Consider the following 21913-nt stretch of genomic DNA (forward strand, 5'->3'; position numbering starts at 1 on the left):
AATTGCCAAACCTAAAAAACTCTGCAATTGAGTTATGTTTACTGGTGCCGGCATTTCTTTAATAGCGGTCGCCCTATCTGGGTCTGGGCGTCTGACATCTTTCTTGATTATTTGACCCAGGTATTTAATTGTTTGTAAAAAGAACTAGCATTTATCTGCTTTGATCTTAAATCCATAATCTCGTATTTGACTGAATACTTCTCTGATATGTTTTTCATGTTCCTCCCTGCTTTTGCTCGCTATGATAATATCATCAAGATATGCGATTGCGGTGTCCAAGCTGGACAGCATAGTTTCCATTACTTGCTGGGATATTGCGGGTGCTACCTTGACACCAAACGCGAGTCTTTCGTATCTGTACAAACCCCGATGAGTGTTAATACAGAGGAGGTTAACGCTTTTGTCGTTTACCGGAATCTGTAGGTAAGTGTCGCTTAGGTCGATCTTAAAAAAAAAAAAAACTTGCCGCCATTTAATTTCGTGAACACTTCTTCTGGACTACGTAATGGATAGTGAAAATCTTCTAAGGACCCATTGAGCCCGATCGCGAAGTCGGCTCAAATGCGAATTTCCCCGGATCTTTTCTTTACGTAAACTGCCGGAGCAGCCCGCTCACTATATTCAATTTTAGCCAGTATACCGATGCTTTCTAATCTGTCTAGTTCCTGATTTATTTTGTTCAGGGAAGCGAACGGGACATTACGTTCCTTTTTAAACACCGGTTGTGTGCCAGGTTTCAACTTAAAATCTACGGCCATTTTTGTACATCTCCCCAGGCCAAGAGTAAATACCTTTGCGAATTCTTTTTTAAAACAAGTTATAAGTTTTTTCGTTTCTGCTGGGCAGATATCTATTTTGTTGCAGAATGTGGATATATGAAGACCCCAGAGACGCAACTCCTCCATACGGTCAGAACCGAACAGGTTCTCACTATCTTTTAGCACATACGATCTTATTTTTTTGTTTTCTCCCATCAAGTGACGTTTGCTATTAATTCACCTTCAAAATGAATTTTTGTACCATTAACGGCCGTCGCTGTTCTGTTAGTTTTTAACATAGTCGGCTTTCGTAATATTTTCCACGTTTTGATATTTATTATTGAAAAATCCGATCCACTGTCTAATTGGAATTTAATAGCCTTGCCGAAAATGTTAACCGTTACATATTTGCGTAGATTTTCATCTACGACGTCCTTAGTTATAGTTTGACGTACACTGCTTCTATTCTGGGTTTTCCTACAGTGCGAACTTTTATGACCGATCTTATTGCATAAATGGCGTCTTTTTGTTAAAAATGGGAAATCCCTTACCCAATGTATTCCACCACATCTGAAACAAGTGCTCGGTGCTTTTAGTTTTTCTGAGTTTCAGTGGTTAGTGTCTATGTACCATTTCGACGATTTTTCCTTAGTTATTTTTTGTATTCGCGATGCCTGCTTCGATATTTCTTGCATCTTTTTTATAATTTCTACCTTTTGACAATCCTCAGTCAATTTTTGAAGTGTTAAGTTCTGTTCATTTTCTAATTTTGTAAGGACTCTGCGCCTGATCTTCGCATCTTTCCCCAAGGTTAATCCTTGCGCAAACACAAGACATTTAAAATTGTCTGCTGTTAGTTCAGACAACTTAAAGTCATCACAGTGTTCATTACAGCTGCGTAGGTGGCAAAATCGTCATTATCGTCTTTTACCACATTCAAACATCTCCAACGCTTATGAAAAAGAGATGTTTTCGGCGAGAAAAGTTCTGTTAACAAATTTACTGTCTCATTGAATCATAAATCTACTGTTTTCCGAGGCAAGATGGAATCCACGAAATTATCATGCTCAGCCGTTTCCAATGTTCGTAGTAGAAGTCTGGTTTTATTTTGATCAGACCAGTTGCTGCACTCAATATTAAAATATCTTCATAACGCCAAAAATACACTGCGAATGATTTTTCTTTTCCTCGTATTTAAAATTGTCTATCGCGGTCCATATTGTATTCTGAAAAATGCTGAATTGCTTTCCGTGTTCGCATTATTCTTAACAATTTCTGTAAGCAATTCCTTTATTCCTAATTGACGTTCGACTAACTGTTTTTGAACTTCTTTTTGCTGTTCCTCGGTTCGTATTTGATATTTGCTAACTGTTTTTGCAATTTCTTTTACTGCTCTTCCAATCGTATTTGACGTTCAGTCCAGTGTTTTTTTCGGATTGTGACTGACGCTTTGCGGCATCGATATACAACTTGGTCAAATATTCCAACGCTACTTTCAATTCGTCTATTTTGCTTTGTCAGCATTAGCAATTTCAAAACGTTCGCTGAATTTTACAAAACCGTTTTATTCTTTCTTATTTCTTCATCCAGACAATAAAACGAACAGAAAAAAACATAAATATATAAAAAGTTCATTGTCTCCAGAGAAAAAAAAAATAACGCCCGATTTTAGCAGCGCAAACTACAAGTGACGAATTCTTTTTCCAAAAGTATAAAAAAAATTACGTTTGTCTGTTGCGACGAACCTTTTTCTTTTTGCAAAAGTACAGCGCTATCTTTCAAAGTCGTGACGAACTTTTTTCTTTTCAACTTTTTTTTCGTAATGATCTGCGTTTTTTTTTAGTTACCGTGAACCTTTCAGTTGCAAGTGTTATGTTAGACACTCCCTTAGGCTTGATAACATTTGAGTCCGACGTCGTTAATATTTTTAGAATACTATTTCAACGCGAGTATCTTTTTTTTAATGTCGTTACTGGTTTCGATTTTAGTATGCTCCTTGAATCCAATGTCGCCAGTGTTTAGTTTTTTAGAACACTGTTTTTAAACGTGAGTACGCTCTCCGAATCCAATGTCGCCAGTGTTATGGCTTGCAATAAGCCACAAAGAAAACAGAACGCGCACGCGCGCGTGTGGTATTAATAAAATGATGGGATTTTCATTCCACGGTTATATCCTGTATATAATTTTCATAAGGGGACATAAAAGTACTGAGGAAACTTTACAGGGTGGGACGATAAATTTGTCACCCTAAATAAAACAAACTACAGATTTATTTTAAAACTTTTATTGAAAAAATCAATTCAGGTAACTTGATTGTGTAGTAGAGCTGACATCTATTTAAAGTAGCCGCCTTCAGTTTCAATCACCGCCTCGATGCAGGTCCGGAAATAGGAGCATGTCTTTTCCAGAAGCGTTGGTTAGAACTCGGCGAATACTCGGCGGATTGCGGCAATCAGGCTGGCTTTGGTGTAGTGGGAGATCATGCTATTGATGTTCTCAACGTATGACCAAACGAAGTAGTCCAGCGTGTTTAGGCCGGCGTGGAAAGGGTTAGGGTTAGGGTTAGGGTTCAGGCCGGCGTGGAAAGGCGGCCAGTGAGAGAAGGATACAAAGTCGTAGTACTCCTTCTAAAGTCAAGCCTGGGTCTCTTTAGACTTGTGAGCCAGCGCCGAGTTCTGTCGCCACACGTACTGTCTGCTAGCAGCCACCTGACTGCATCAGAGAATCACCACACTCTTCAGCACATCCAGGTACACTTTAGTGTTAACTTTCAAGTCGACTTCGAAGATGTGAGGTGGCATGATGTGGCCCTCACTTGAAACCACACCAATGGCCATAACCGTGGCCGAAAACTTTGATTTCATCACACAGGACACGTTCTTATTATTCGTGGTAATGCAACGATGCATTTTGAAGGTGCTGGCAATGATCCCGTTGTCATAACTCGAATCGGTAGAAAGCGTGAGTTGTACAGCAGCACATTTACGATCTCACTCGTTGATCATATCGTCACTTTCAAACATGATAGAAGGCTCCTACTGCTCTTGGGATTTGTAAACAACTGGCTAACTTGTAGATTGTTAGCAACAAAAAGGAAAACCGGTTTCATCAAATGAAAATGAGATCATATCGTCTTTTACAGGGCGACATTTTTTTGTTTCACTTGTGTATCTTATTTCGCCCTAATTTGTATTGATCCCTCGCGCATTTGCGTTGCTTTCTTGTTTTGTTTATTAATTACTTTTATATAAAGAAAAAAAAACAGCAACAACAACACTAAAACAATGCTACAAGCAAACTAAATTAACTCTTTCAAATGTATATTTACTTCCAGATGGGATGTGCTCGAAATACACAACAGAGTCGGAATGCACTTCTCACTGTGGGGTCGGTTCACCCACCGGAAGATGCCAGTGGAAACGCGGGAAATATAATGAAATGTCGGAAAACTATACCACGTGTCGACCTAACAAGCTTACGTGTCCTGACAAGAAATGTGATGAACTCGAAAGCAAGCACAGGCATATTTGTCCTCAAGATTGTACTAGTAAGTATTATATGTATATGTATATAGTAATTTATAAAATATATATGTTTTATATATATTTTATAAATTACTAACTAGCTCTACCTACGTAATGAGCACTTTTGAAGTAAATACTTAAAGTTTACGCATAAATCTATACTTTCGTATATTAATTTTATGTGAGTAAATGAAGTAGTTATATATATGTGTGTGTGTGTGTTTGTGTGTGTGTGTGTGTGTTTGTGTGTGTGTGTGTATTTTACCTACTTGAGATAATTATTACATATGAATAAATAGTAAAGTTCTCATTTAGATAGCTCAATAGTGCGATACTAGAGCTGTACTTATTTTTCTTAAAGCTCCCACCTTACAAGGAACAAACACACAAGTATTTACTCATTTTCAAAATGTTGATCCTTTATTGGTAATGCTTTGCGTACAATTGTTTCAAACCTTCGTATTGACATATAAGTATATAACATTTAATCAATTATACGTTTGCACATCTGGACTTCATCAGTGCTTAAAAAAGCAATTTTTTGCAAAAGTTTAGCAGCCTAAACTCGCTGTGTTAATAAGAAATATTTACAAAATTGTTTTTTCTATGCGCTGATGAAGCCCAGTTGTGCAAACGTATAATTATATTATATTACAACTGCTGAACCGCTATATACTTGTATACCAACAATGGAGGCTGAAAAAATTGTACGCAAGGTACTACTAATAACAAAACCGACATCTTGAAAATAAGTAAATACTTGTGCGTCTATCTCTTATCAATAAAAGATTCAAGAGTTTTTTATTCCTTGTATCCTATTTGAATATACATTTTGTGTTTCTATCAATAAGAAAACATGCATTCAATTATTTTATAACGAAGAAAAGATAATGAACCGTAATACAACATTTGTGAATTGGATTTATTTACATCAAAGCTCTTGTTACCCAATTGAATATGCCAAGTTTCGTCTAAATATAATATACTTGTTGATGGCCAAGTCAAGACCGGTCAATATTATACTGAGAGAGTAATTGAGCGACTAATTAAGTGACAATTAATTCTGTAGAATTTAGTTTTTATATTATTTTCATTGGAAATTAGATGCATGGTGTATTGGTGTCATACATGGGCCGGTGCATCAACTACGAGTCTCTTCTCTATAAAATAAATTGTAAGTGAAAAACATACGGATGAAAACTAGATCAGTTTCCAACACAAAGAAAAAACCAATCACTAAAAAGAACAAAGAAACAGGTGAATTAGAGATCAAGTGAACCTTTATCTGATAAACGCGTGGCTGTTGGCTAATGATAATTTTGTGTGTGAGGAACAAAGGATCCGATTTGCTGAATAGCAAAGCCAGTATCAGAAAATATATATAAACAGGAAGATACATTGATTCTATGTAACGGCCTGGCGAATCCTCACGAGGATGAAACACGGAAAATTCTGTTCAGCTTAATCGCCATATATATTTAACAAACTTACACACACACACACACACACACACACACACACACACACACACACACATATATATATATATATATATATATATATATATATATATAAACGGTTTTATATTGACGTAAATGAAATTCTAAGATACCTCATACCTCGCTCGGCAGTATTTCGAAACGTTTTTTTTTTTTCAAAATCAATTACATTTTTTGACAATAACTATGCATAATATAATTTAATAAAATACACTATTATAGCTACCAATCCTAAGATGCCATTTTTAAATAGCGTTATTTTCTTCTTTACATGGTTATTGATTGATTACGGTAGAGTATTTTTCATTAACTCATGGGTTACGAACGCAGCATATCGTTGAAATGGACTTATCTACGTTTTAATATATTTCGTTTATTTTCAGTTATTCTAAAACAACGTTGTTCCCATTGTGACTAAAACCTTTAATTATTAACTGAGCTTAAAATTATTTGGCAATTTGCTTAATTAGAAATGGGTATAAACCAGAGTGGGAGTATTTAAGCATTTTTACTCGTGACTCATAAAAAATGACAATTAAAGGAATAAAAATATCCCATCGGTAATTACCGCTATTTTAATGAACGGAGTTTCCATTGCGCAGACATTCAAAATATCGGAGCATATCAGCATATTTTGACATTTGTAAATTTCATAAGGGATTAAACCGGTTGACTCTGATTACGGCTTTGGGAGGTCTGGTAAAAAATAAGCATGTATTAAGAGAACAGTCATAAACTTCCGGTAGCTGATAATGTTAAAATATCTTAAAAAATATTGTTGTCCATTCCAAGAAATGCATAATCTCCTTAAACCAGTTATTAAAAAAATATGTAGTATGTTGTTATTCGAAAAATATTTGATATGTTGTTATTCAAAAATATGTGTTATGTTGTTATTCAAAAATATGGGCTATGCTGTTACTCAAAAATATGGGCTATGCTGTTACTCAAAAATATGGGCTATGTTTTTATTCAAAAATATGGGCTATGTTGTTATTAAAAATATGGGCTATGTTGTTATTCAAAAGTATAGGTTATGTTGTTATTCAAAAATATGGGCTATGTTGTTATTCAAAAATATTGGCTATGTTGTTATTCAAAAATATGGGCTATGTTGTTATTAAAAAATATGGGCTATGTTGTTATTCAAAAATATAGGCTATGTTGTTACTCAAAAATAATGACTATGTTGTTATTCAAAAATATAGGCTATGTTGTTATTCAAAAATATGATCTATGTTGTTATTAAAAATATGGGCAATGTTGTTATTCAAAAATATAGGCTATGTTGTTATTAAAAGATATGTGTTATGTTGTTTGTATTAGTTGATCCGTCCGATAATGGTTGAGGTATAGTTCTATTCAGTTCTACGATGTATACTCTAGTTTATTGCTAATCGCCTGAGACGATACTGCTGGGTCATGTCTACGGGGCTGCTCAGGCAATATTTTCGGACAGAGTGCAGCATTATAAAGGGAAGATCAAAACGAGTGAAGTAATCCTGGGAATGAAGTGATGGCTGCCCGTACAACTTTGTGTAGCAGCTAACGAAAAATGAGCCTTCGGATCGTCTTCGACTATAGTTTACACGCGAGATTAATCTTACTAAAAAAAATGAAACAATTAATTGAGCCCCCCCACAAAAATATACGCGAGATAAATCTTACTTAAAGAACAAATGCGCAAGTAAAGTTTAAAAAAAGCTATATTTATCAAAATAAATAATCTGCAAATAAGTTATTTTTATGTCCGTAGATTAATTGCAAATTAATTCATATTTTAGTCACAAACAGATTAAAACAAGGGAATACCTTTCACGAAAGAAAATATTTCTCATATCTTTAGGATCATCTACTAAGATCAGTCTTTTACTTCTTTGCCCACACACTTAAATTTACGCATGTGATTATTTTTTCTATTCTTTATTGTCATCTGTTATTATTAAGAATAAAATCAAGCGACCATTTCAATACTCATAAAAAATTTCCTACATGATTATTGAAGCAAGTTGCACAAACGTACGTTGCCTTTTCTTACCCATACACGTGCACACACATACACGCACACACGCATATATCTATATTATGCTATATAACTGTTTATTGTATTCACAATAGCCATGTTGTTATATTTTAACTTTGAACTTGGTATCAGTTTTCTGTACTGATGATAAGACCTGGGATCAATGAAAAATTATATCGTCTCTGAAACAATCGCACACAATATTGCTGTTTATGTTCTTGGAGAGTATGTAATTTATTATTTCTTAATTTATTCTCTAGTAACTATAATTTCTATGTACGTATGTATATATATATATATATATATATATATATATATAGTAAGTTATAAAAATATATATGGCAATTAAGCTACACAGAATATTCCGCGTTTTATTCACGTTAGAATTCGTTAGGCTTATGCGAAGAATTATGGTTATCTCGCGTTGTTACATATGTACATTGTATGGAATTTTTAGTTAGCCAATCAGTTTCCTAGTTTTCACCGCGTCCTTCCTTATCAGCCAATGGGCAGCCACTTACAGGACAAAGGCCTAGTTGACCTTAAGTTTGATCCTTCCATTGTGTGTGTTTTCTGAGCGGGAAGCGTAGATATCTAGTGATATTTTAAACCTAGGTGTAGTTAAATGTGATTTTTTGTCTATATATTTGAATATTATGTTAGTTTATATATATATATATATATATATATATATATATATATATATATATATATATACGATAATTTATGTATATGTATGTTTATTTTTTTGACTTATTTTCTATTGTAATTGTAGATTTAAAAATTATTTTGTATCGCTATGTTTGACTTTTTTAGCCCAAATTACTTATACGGGTATTTTGCGCAACGAGATGGGAATTCTAAAAGCCAAGGGCGTTTGTTCTTGCGATGCAAAGTTGATGTGCAACTGCGTTCCACATTCAATAAAACCAACGGAGAAATATGAGAAGTCCACAGAAATAATAATCCCAAAATCGACATCTGGATCAGTCGATGCCGTATCGAATGGTAAGTCTTCTTTTTTCAGATCGGTTGTTTCTTGAACGATTTATATTTTGGAAGACCGTCCAGATATAATGATTGTATATTTTTGATGTTATAAAAAAAAACAAAAAAACATTGGTAAATATTAATATAAATTATCAATTCTTTGTCTAAAATTTTCTTAAACATAATTTAAAATCTACAGGAACTTGAAACAATACAAACATACAATTAATATTAACTATCGACTTTTGTTAATTCATATAATTACTTTACTCATAATGATATGATAAGAAGAGAATATTATGCGTTTCTTTAATTTCCATATTTGTTGAATTACATATGATCAGTATTCCATAGCCCTTGAGCCCCTGGGGGTGGGGCATTGACCATCTACAACTTTTGTAGATGGTTTCCTAGCGAGTTCTTTTTACAAAGTGAGGGTGCTGGCCCCACACCCAACCTTCCCAGAAGGTACATACAGCGCTTAGCCTTCCCAAATGGTCACCCATTTTGTACTCGCCAGGCTCAACGTTGCTTAACTTCAGTGATCTGGCAAGAACCTGTGTGTCAACGTGATTGTGCCGTACACTATGATCAAGTATATTCATGTATAATAAATCGAACAGAAAGACGTACGTAAAACTAGATTTTCTCCAACGATTATCCGGCATTTTTTAAAAAGCTATTCATGTGTAATAAAAATAGATAAACAAAATAATTTCCACATTTGTTGAATGACGTATGATCAGCATATTCATATATAATAACCTAATTAATAACCTTACAAAGAGACGTAAATAAAACTATAATTTCACTAATTGTAAACCGATATTTAAAATTTTTTTTCATCTGTGATAAAAGTAAATTAGTAAAATAATTTCCACATTTATTAAATGAGATACGATAAGTGCATTAATGTATAATTTCCCTATTTACCGGCATTTTTAAGAGATTCATGTGTGATGAAAATGAATTAGTAAAATAATTTCCACATCTGTTGAATGACGTATGATTAGACTATTCATGTATAATAACCTAATTAGTAACCTAACAGAAAGACTAAGAAAAATCTATAATTTCTCTAACTATAAACCGACATTTTTAGTCGCGTGCAAGCGATTCTATAAGTCACTCTGTCGGTCTGTCGGTCGATCGGTCGGTTGATCGGTCTGTCGGTCGGTCTGTCGGTCTGTCCGTAACACTTTTGTGCTTGGCCTTTTTGGTTAAGATCAAAGGTCTTGCTAATAAATGCTGTTCTTAGCTTTTTAAGCTTTTCTGTGCCTTTTGACCAAGATCAAAGTGTAGTATCTCTTCTTACTACATATGTTTGTAACTTTGTGATATAAAGTGGGGGATCACTTTTCTCTATTAATTTAATGTAAAATGATCACCCACTTTACAACCAGTCAGTCTCAAAGACATTCAAGTCATTCTCCAGATCATTCAAGTTGTTTTTGAAGGATTCCAGTTATTTTTTAAGCTTCCAAGTCATTCTTAAGGTCATTCAATTCATCCTTAAGTTTATTAAAGTCATTCTGAGTTATTTACTTTTTATTTATTTAAGTCATTTCAGTCCATTTTTCGGTCATTTTAGTTTATCTTTAAGAATTTCATGTCGATCCTGCATTCACGCATTCATTCATTACACAAGAGCATACGACTAATGGCTATCGGCCTTGTTAAAATAGATCCATATGTAATAAAATACATTAGTAAAATAATTTCCATATTTCATAAATACATGTGCAATAATGTAATACAAAGACATGCATATTTTGAATATCTACATTTACTGCTTGACAAATTTTAAATAGATTACTGTATAATAATCTAAAACACATACCATAACTACTCTAATTGTTGATTTAAATACTTCAAATAGATAGAAGTATACAAAGTCATTGCGTAATGTTTATAATTTTCACCTTTTTGGATTGATAATAATTTAAATAAACTCATACACAATTATTTATCAACATCGATATAAACATTAATATCGTTAATATATTCGTGTATAATGACTTCATGCAACACACATTAAGAAAATTATAATTTCCAAAATTGTTGATTGGCATATTTAAAAAAATAACATGTTTAATGGCAGAATAAAAAGACCGTAATAAAATTATAATTTACACGGTTGGTTGGCATATATTTTATAGATGTATGTATAATAAAAATTAAGTTATAGCTAGAAATACATTTAAAAAATAATAATTTACACAATTGTTGATTGTCACATTTTAAATAAATATTGAATTCTCTCAGATGGACTTTGTCTGCAACGCCGAGAGGGAGAACTTGGAACTGGGCGAACCTAGGTCTTCTTATCACCTGCTCAGGCCTGCATCCGGAGAGCCCAATCCAGCTTCGAACTATATAGCCACAGAAGATGCTGCAGTACGCTAGCAAAATGCAGGACACCTTGTCTCATTAGACAGAAGTTTACAATCGCCAGGATCTTTTTGTATAGCTGCAATGCAAAACGTGTGCTACGTTGGTTCAACATCATTATGTTGTGTAGTGGTACATTTCAAAGGGAGACGAGGGCATGTAATACAGAGGTAACGATGAGGGAGACAACACATTTATAACAATGTGTGAGAGAGATGGGAATTCATTATTGAATGAATGTGTAATACTGTTCTTTTACATCAGAGGGGGATAATCATTACTTATTATGGAGGAACACATTATTTGGAAGGGGGGGTATACAAAATTCATTACCTTCAATCGTTGAATGACGAACCGATGAAAAACAGTTATAAATATCAATGGTGATTCTTTATTTCATTTGGCCGGTCAAATGGTTTGATGTCAGGAATTCACATTGGTTCTACATGGTTAAATGTTCTCCCTTCGCTTCTAAAGGCACCCTCCTCTGATCATGTCAACCCTTTCCGACTGCCTTTGCTGACTGCCCGAACCTGACTGCCCGACTCTCCGACTCTTCTAATCTGCTAATCCTAGCTCCTATTATTGAGAATTCTCTTTTTGCTATGACGTCAGATGTGTGGTTCCAAACCGTGACCAACTCACGTGGCTCAGCACATGTTCTCCAAACAGACTTTCGACAACAAAGAATTCTCAACTAACCTATTTTTTAATTCGGTTTTCATAAAAGAATGAACAATTAATTTTTTTTACAATGTAAACAATATCTAACTATTTCCAAAACAATAGCTAAGTTCTAACATTCCAATTTCTGAATCTATTCTGAACCTTGTTTATCATAATCTCATTTTCCACTGATCTAATGTTCTTCTTATTTACAGGAAAAGAGGACAACCTTTACTTGTAACGATTATATAAGATAATATTAGTGTGAACTGCAACATCAGGCAGTTTACTATCTAGGCTGGATAGCTTTTCAAAACGATTATTATATTATTTTAAGAAAAATAGCTTCTGGTTAATTCAGATAGGAGCAATGTGCTTTAATGTGGTATTAAATAATTTCAGAAATTTCAGATGTTTTTTTCTCTCTATCCTTCACAGAAAACTAAAAGAAAGTTAAACTGCTGATAGAAAGCCCTAAGTAAGGGGTCGCATGGGTTTCAAAATTTTAAGTATAGGCTCGCGAGTGACAAAAGGTTGAGAACCCCTGTTTTGAACCAAGCCTTTATCCATATACCTTTAGTTCTTTCCTCTCTATTTTCTTCTGGCCGTAATAAAATAAAGGAAATATATCACTATCGTCAAATGCCCTTTTCTTTTGATTACATGTTTCCACGTGAGCCGCAGAATTTGTAATAATAGTTTAACAATATTTGCTTACAATTTGAACCGTAACACGACCGCATATATATTTTAACTTTTTGACCTGCTAAATCTTGAAATTTAAAAGGAAAAAAAATATGGCGCGCGCGAAAACTGGTTTTCTTGTGTCCGACTTGATTCAACTAAAAAGCGACCCTGTTCTGAATTACTTCCAGTTACGTATACGGGACTCACGCAGTCGTCACTCGACCCTTTCATTCCAGCTATCATACAGAAGAATGAGTCGGACATTTGCGATCGGGTCTGCGAGTCGGCAATGGCCACCGTGTTCGGCTGCCTGGCGATGATCTGCCTAAGCAGTTTTGTTATTTGGTGGGTGGTGAAGAGGAAGCGACTCCGATCGGACAACCTGAAGCATGTGGGCAGCGTGGTGTCCGTGTCGGCAGCCCCCTCCGACTACGTCAGCGACCAGGAGAGACAAGTACAACACCAACAGAATTTCACGTACTGTGCAACTAAGGGACCGAGGCATGAGACGTTCGCTCTCAGTTCAGACGTAAGTAAAGGCTCACTTAATAACTAACTCTCCTCTCCCTCTCTCTTCACCCCTCCTCTCTCTCTCTCTCTCTCTCTCTCTCTCTCTATATATATATATATATATATATATATGTATATATATAATCATTACAATAATAATTTTAAAAAATATTTTAATACCTATATATATATATATATATATATATATATATATATATAAATTAGTGATGGGACGATTCCATTATTTTTCTAATCAGACGATTGCGATACAATTCTCGATTCCAATTGCGATGCTTAATAAATCTCTATATATCTTACTGTAAATTTGTTACTTTTTCCGATTATCATTAAAATACATGTTAAATGTGCTGATATTTTCTACAAATGTAAAAATACAATTGTGGGGTTCATCTATAGATTATAGCTTTACTGATAGTTTTAAATCAATAAATATTTATTATTTTATGATTACTACCAGAAGTGGGAAATTTTGTTGTAAACACACTCAAATAAAAAGAAACTTAAAAGAATCGTTTTTGGATCGAAAAATATGCACAAATGTTTCCGAATACGATGCCGATTCCAATGCCCCAAGAGTTCTGATTATCGATTCCGATTCGATTCCAATTAATCGTCCCAACACAATTATATAAATTATATATATATATATATATATATATATTATTATTATTATTATTATTATTATTATTTTATGTATTCCCATGAAATTGTATGTAAATATTTTTAGTATTTACTTCGATTGGTCTTGATACGTAAGTAGAGCTAATTAGGTAGTTTTTAAAATATATATGGCAATGATGCTATGCAGAATTTCCGCGTTGATATTTAAAGCAGATATTACGATAACAGAAGTACATTCAAATACGACACGCCGAATAAAAACAACATGAGCGAACAACTAAGAAAGTGAACGATCATCGATAATTCAGTGAGAAATAAGTACGGCAAGCCAGCATATGTAGATTCCTAGACGACCAGTGAAAACTATGTTTGAATGAGAAATTAGCTATCATAAACTTTTATGAACCCCAAACTTTATTAAACTGCAGGAGTGAGATAAAAAATGCATGTATACACAAAATAAATTTACCTTAGAATAACGAGAAAAATGAACTACTATTATTACTATTAATAATAACAACAAAATAACAAAATGATAATTATAATAATAATACTAACAAATAAATAAATATTTTAAAAAAATACTGTAGTTTAGCATAAATAAACATCCAAATTATAACTATGTCATTATAGACCACAAAAAATGAAAAAAATCCTCGCTAAAACAACAAAGATACAGGGGCGCGCGCAAAACCACGGGGATATATGAAAACCCGAAGCTACATCAATTGCATGCAATAGCCTGACGAATCCTCGCGAGGATTAAACACGGAAAACTTTGTGTAGCTGTGTTGCCATATTTATTTTAAAAAGTTACTACTTACTATATGCATGTAGATAAAATATTAGAGCTTCTAAACAATATGTTTCAAGTTATTTATCCTTTATAATATCCAAATTATTTCAAATAACAAGCTCAATGAAGTTGTTTCCGGCTTCAGAGCACATACGTTATATTTTTATATCGGCGAATGCCTATATTTTGTGCTTTATATATATTTAAACAAACAGTGTTAAAATCAACAGAGCTTTTGTTTAGTTATAGCTTTTTTATTTTGTCAATTTTTTATGATGATTTTTGTATGGAAGCAGTATATATAGAAGAACTAAATATGATTACATACCGATCTAACCCAAAATCTAAAAATACCTATCCAAACCCCCTTCTGAACCTGTTCTCATCTAAAAACCGGACACCCCGTTATCTCCCCACTAGGCACAAACGGCCTCGCACGCATTAGCCGTTCCGATTGCTACTAGCGACTATTTGCCCGTCAGCATAATCAAATTTTACACATGTTCCTGACGATGTCTTGACGAAAGACGAATAGCAAAAATAAATAAATAAAGAAATCAAATCGCGACATGCTTCGAAGAGAAAATCTAACTATGGGACGTTTATTTATACCTTTGATCTATACACCAAAAAACATAAGAAACAAAAAATGAAAAATAAAAGATATAACTAAACAAAAGCTCTCTGTTTTTTTAACAATGTTTTTTTATAAATGAAAAAATGTTGCTTTAATATACACAATATATATATATAATACATTTTAAAAACAAATTATATTTTAAAAACAATATATATATACCGCTCCCCATGTGGCGGTACCAGATTGGTTAAAGGGAAAATTATTCCCAACTCGCATTTAGGTAAAAATGCATTACGTAAATGATTAAATTCATTCCAAACATATCGCAAAAACAAACACAAATAACATACACGATATATATATATATATATATATATATATACATATATATTTATATATATATAATGAGTTTATATGTTTTTATGTTTTTCCATTAGGCCAATTTTTATTTGTTACATCTGAAGAAATGCATTAATTTTAGCGAATAGTGGCATGTAATGCATGCATAGAATTATGGAAGAAAGGATGGATGGATGGATAAATAGATATATAGATAGATAGATAGATATGCGTATATGTGTACTTGTGCAAAAGTCCATGTATTTGTAGATATACAACTGCTACATAGATGCTTCCTGTATTATGCTGTCTCTTTTTCTATTTTCATAGCACATAGACAAGAAATGGGAATTCCCCAGGAAACACCTACTGATTGAAGAATCATTAGGAGAAGGAGAATTCGGAATGGTGATGAAGGCACGTGCATTTAATATAGAGGGCAAAAGCGGCTACACAACGGTCGCCGTGAAAATGCTTAAAGGTAAGTTACTTTTTTTAAGGTGGAACAGAATTAGAAAGTTATTTTAATAAACAATATACATTTACATATTATTCAAAAGAAAATTGGCTTTTTCTGTTAGTCTGTCCTCCAAAATTAACACGCTCTATAATTAACATGAGGGGAAAAATGAATGTACACATATCCAAGTCAACGGCAGAATCCTTAGTCTGTGGTTTATTGGGGCCATAATCGATGGTGACATTTAATGCTTCTTTCCTTTAGCAACTACAAAAAAACCTCAGCCAACGATTGCCATGACAAATAACACCCTACGTGAGAGATCATCTTCAAACTACTCGACTTTGTATTAACAATCAACGAATTGGAATAAAATTGCCAAGATTCTACTCTATTCACCAAGTTGCAACCCTTGTCCCATAGACGCAATGTAACGTCACTGTGCCTGTTTAACAAGTACTTTAATAGGATGTGTTCTGATGAACTCATATCACTTGTATCCCTTCGACCTATATACATCCAACCAAACCAAAAAGCAGCAAAATCTCACCCCTTCATTGTTGAAGGCCTTAGACGCCGACAAACTTTTTTCATGGCTAGGAAGTGGATAATATTAGTCTTTTAGTACTGAGTTTAAACCTGTGGTGAAATCAGTGCAAACGCGGGTTTATTTTTGCTTTTATCTTACATAGACGATGCGGGGTGTTTCTTGATTGAATTTGATAGGATGCCGGGTTTTACAAGTCTATCACTCCCCCTTAATTTTCTCCAATGAGGCAAACTGTACATTACTTTTCTTTTCTTAAATGCTGGTTGCGTATTTTCCTTCAGTTTGAATCAGGCTTATATTTTCGTGCAGTTTCCCAGATTGGTTTAGAAAACTTCAGGGAAACGTTCTTTAAATTCTTTCTTAGTATTTTCACTTTTTTGTCCTTAGAGGTTCCACCTTTTCATAAAACGTATTTATAGGCAAATCCTATAAATTGAATTGTTTGATTGTTGTCCAAACAATTCCTGTATATTAAACACAAAAACAATATATATACCGCTCCCTATGTGGGGGTACCAGATTAGTTAAAGGAAAAATTATTCCTAACTCGCATTTAGGTAAAAATGCACTTTCGTAAATGATTAAATTCATTCAAAACATATCCAAAAAACAAATAACATACACGATATATATATATATATATATATATATATATATATATATATATATATATATATACACATATATATATATATATATATATATATATATATATAGCTTAATCGCAGTGTAGCTTAATCGCTATATATATTTTATAAATTACTATATATATACATATATATATATATATATGTATATATATTATTCGTCATACAGTTAAATATAACATTAGTGATTAATTCATTTTCAAATATAGTTTTGACCCAGTCAATACAAGACTTTACCATGATAGGTCTACTTAATCTTTTTCCGTGTATGTAAATTAATGATTGATATTTCTGATCTCGAATTCAACTGAATCCTTACGCTTTTATTTAATATTTTTACAAGCACATATTTACGTATGTTTTCATCGTCTTTTTCGTTTGTTCTTGTGTGTCGCATCCGACTTTTAATTTCGTTCCTTGCTCTAGTTTATGTCCAATTCTGTTACAAATCAGGCAAACTTTTGTAAGGTATCACCAGTCTTTATCTCAATGCAGGACTTTGCACCAATAATATATATATAAGTGGTGTCTTTCTTTAATTTGTAGTGAATTGTATTTTCTGTGTAAAAGTGGGGGGATAATGTCCTTTCTTTTTAATTTTCTCCGATAAATAGAGTTTGGACTTTTTATGTATCGATTTTTTTTACGTACGCGACACCGGATACTTCAATATTCTTGAAATGCTTTTCAATGCTAATAACTCATTCACAATCTTCTGCTAACTTTTGTTTGGCCTACTTTCTAATTTAGTTAAAACTCTGCGTCGAATTTCAGAGTGTCGAGGATTGTTAGCACTCAGTTCGACTAGTTTAAAATCTACGAAATGTTAGTTGACTAATGCAAATGTTTGATAGTCCTCTTCATCTTGCTTTGTTAAATTCAAGCATTTCCATCTCTTATGAAATAACGAAGTACAGTGAAATAACGACGGGCAGACCAGTGTGTTAAGGGTTTTTCAGTTTCAGAAAATATTAAATCGCGGGATTTGTGTTGTTCTGTGGATCCCAGTTTTCAAAGCAAAGGTGAACTATTTTGAAATCTGCCCAAAGGTCATGTTTTATGTTTTTTTTCACACAGCTAAAATAAATCCACATCACATGTTTATGTTATTAGGTTTTACTTTTACTGATAGCTTAAAAATAAATATTCTTCATTTAATCAAGTTGGACTATTTTAAAATCTGCCCAATCTGGTTAATCAATTTTATACAGGTCCTCATACTTTCGAAAATACGAGGCAAAAATCTTGGTCCAGGGCATAAATGAAATATTCAATAGCATTCCGGTTTTGTGAGAATGCTATATTACTTTCCTTGACTTTTTTATATTTGTATGTAGACTTACTGTCTATGACTTTTGCGGTTTGTGTGAACTGCGGCATTGTTTGGTTGTAGAAACCGGCCGTAATCGTGAATCCCTGCACTGATGATTCCCAAAAGGAAGAAACACAAGTGTCTGTAGGTTTGAAAATAAGTATAGTAATAATTATGTCTTCCCTTTCAGAACTGGGTTTTTATTGTTGAGCACTTTACGTTGAAATGAAACAAATCAGTCTCTAAGTACACGTGCGCAGATCATGGTGCTAAAATCACATGATTACTCTCGGCCTCCTTGAATTACATTTACATAGATGTTAATTTCAAGTATATTGATGGATTCGTGGCCGGGTTCGAATCTCCAGATTGGCGATTATCGTGACTCCTTGTACTGATGATTTCCGAAAGAAATAAACACTAGTGTCTATACGTATTAAAAATAATTACAGTAATTTTATGTATATATATATATATATATATATATATATATATATATATATATTCGGAATTATCGGCCCTAAAAAGACCCATCGACACCCCTTCTATTTGCCGATACATTACATCGTTGAAACTGAATTCAACAGATGTAGTGGCAAATTTCATTAGCTCAACGAATATACTTACAGAAATGAGAGGAGGCGATATCTGACTACGACATAAAAATCTGTCCAAATATCTATAATCTCTAAAATCGGGACGCAAGTAAACAGGTTGCTAATGTCATAAGAACACATAAATTTATAAACAACCTTAGATCTCTGAATAATGTCTGCAAAATGAAATGAATCTTTCAAACAGTATTTACTGTAATATTTTAATACAGGTTGTAAAATATTTAAGATTCATTTTGCAACTTTATGCTATGATGAACCTACCATAGATAAAATGGGTCTTAAATGGAGACCTACTTTGTGAGTTTTCAGTAAACCATATAACCTAGAACGGATCGATCATAGGGTTCTAATCTCATTAGCTACTCTTAACCCACTTAACTAATTTCTTTTGAAATTTGGTTTCTAAATCGATTGTACGATCATGAGTTGCGACAGGGCCCATTTTTATAAATTTCTCCGTGTCGTTCAGTATGATAGACATTTTGTAGACATGATAATTCAGTATTACAAACCTCGAACATTCATCCCATCTATTTTTTTCGTAGAGTTTTTATAACTGCATAATGTTTTTTTTTGCCATTTAAACTCTAAATAGGATATTATTGCACTTGCATAGCTGTGGACAAGATGTTTTACTGAAATAAACAAATAAGTTTATTCATGTATAATTTTTTCGGGTCTCACATTTAAACCTAAAAACAATCACCAAAAATATGTCTCTAAAATCGATTCTTCTGAAAATTCTTGCAATCAAATTGGCATCTTGAAAAAGAGGACTTGTCAAATATCTTCAATGGCACGCTAATAACCAGTAATATCGAACGCTGTTACAGGGCCCAGTCTACCCTATTATTTTACCCATAGGTAAACGGAAATGAGATCTTTAGGGTGATTGGTTGTCAGTTTGATTTTTATTTTGTGTTTAAATGATACAACATGTTAGGCAAGTTTTAATGAACCTGTACTGAATTGCGTTGGATAAAAACAACCCTGATTCTTTTCTAGTCGTTGGTTGAATTTCATGTTCTGTCTTGTTAGCGGTAAATGGAAAATCGTTAGTAAATCAAGCAGAGAAAAAAGTTTAAAAAAAAAGAAGATGTTCTGCGGTTGGTAAAAATGTGATTCATTGTTATGTAAAAGTTATGTAAGCAGATCTATAGTAGACCAGGTTCCGTTCATATACGCATGCGCAAACACACATATGCGCATATCTATCCATCTATCTATCTCCTGTCCCCTCTATCTATATCTATCCATCATCCTATATATGCATATATACGAGGATTGTTCCAAAAGTAAGGCCTCCTACGTTTTTAAGTCAAAACGTTGAAGAGCTATGAAGATCGGATGGTACCACTAAAACGTGCGGCCTTTTGTACTTAAGAGATTATTCGTCTCTATAAGCACCACGATTCTCAGTGAACTTTTGACAGGAATAAAATAGCGCATATCTGCTTCTGGTGCACACCCAGGATAGGGATAGCTTTCTTAGAGTCTTACACCGTAAATATCTACAACAGAAAGATGAAACTTCCAGGTAACTGACGAAGAAGTTCATTCATCCGCTCTGATCCATTCCATTCGGGCGAAATAATTGTTGGAGGAATTATTTTTGCAACACTCCTAGTATATAAATAAATATATATATAGTGAATAATTGACAAAAAATTATATTCCAAAATTCATGATGTTGACCATCTTATAATTTATTTCTTTAGTTCAGTTGACTTATACAATTCTTGACAGTATCTGTTTCGTAGCGCAAAATCAATAACTTAATTATTATATCAATCAGTGAATCTATTATGCCCTTAACTCATCAGAATAAATAGCAAAAATCAATCCGTCAAAAAGGAAATGAAGTGTGATTTGACATGATTAAAATTCGAAAATTGGAAGAGAAGCTGCAAATACCTTTAATATGTTTCCATTACGCCATTTTAAGTTTGAGTGAATTAAATGAATTAATTATAAGTTTGATAGAGTTTGAGTAAATTAATGGAATAAATTAAAAGATGGTCAACATCATGACTTTTGGAATATATCTTTTATCATTTATTCTCTATATTGCTCTGTAATTACATTGAGCTTCTTAAATAAGGATTAGTATATATTATAAGAAATATATTTCTACAGAAATATATATATATATATATATATATATATATATATATATATATATATATATATATATATATATATAGTCAGCCATAAGCAATACTGTTTCGTTGTATCGCAGCTCACCAGTGAGGCTAAACTAACAACTTCCTCCAGCCAAGTTTGAAACCTGAAAGTCTATGCTCTTAACACGCTATTTGGCTGCTGCTAAGATGGAGCGTTAATTAACAATTTTAAAACATTGTCCAAACGCCTAAGCTCCAGTTGTTACACAAAGAGCATCGCTCAATACGCCAGTGCAGTTTGTTTATCACGTCCCGATATACTATAACTCAAGATAGGGAGTATTTATAGTCATCCACACACAGTACGGTTTTGCTATATATTCAATGCAATTCTTTCCAAAAACAAATGAATTTCTTCATATTTGATAAATAAATATTGGCCTTATGGAGAAATATGTGAAGTCATAATTGCTAATAAAATGGAACGTCTAATAGCTATCGCGTTATAATATGTCCAGAAAAAATTATATGATGTATAAGAGGGAGAGAGAGAGAGACAGATAGATAGATAGAGAGAGAGAGAGAGAGAGAGAGAGAGAGAGAGAGAGAGATAGTGACAATAAGCCACTTAAAGAATTTTAATTAGGTAGATCCTTTGTGATTTTGGCTGTAGAATATATATATATATATATATATATGTATGTGTGTGTGTGTGTGTGTGTGTGCTATGACCCTAACTTTTTACTTTAACCTTGAAAAATGGTGTGTATCATAGAAGATCATCATCATGCCAGGTTTG

General features: G+C 33.2%; 1 protein-coding gene across 4 annotated transcripts in view; it reads left to right on the forward strand.

The window, feature by feature from the left end:
- Positions 1–21913, forward strand: part of LOC145276756 (proto-oncogene tyrosine-protein kinase receptor Ret-like) — a 343334-nt gene that overhangs the window by 243805 nt on the left and 77616 nt on the right. For 2 of the 4 annotated variants that reach the window (XM_080128000.1, XM_080128001.1), the window contains exons 7-10: positions 4093–4305; positions 8621–8812; positions 12727–13067; positions 15736–15886. In XM_080128000.1, coding sequence (XP_079984126.1) covers positions 4093–4305; positions 8621–8812; positions 12727–13067; positions 15736–15886 — 897 coding nt within the window. The remainder of the gene's footprint in view (positions 1–4092; positions 4306–8620; positions 8813–12726; positions 13068–15735; positions 15887–21913) is intronic. The other 2 variants (XM_080128002.1, XM_080128003.1) reach the window with 1 other exon arrangement.

Source organism: Euprymna scolopes, chromosome 5 (genome assembly GCF_053919585.1).
Source record: "Euprymna scolopes isolate OS-2025 chromosome 5, ASM5391958v1, whole genome shotgun sequence".
NCBI classification, from domain to species: domain Eukaryota; kingdom Metazoa; phylum Mollusca; class Cephalopoda; order Sepiida; family Sepiolidae; genus Euprymna; species Euprymna scolopes.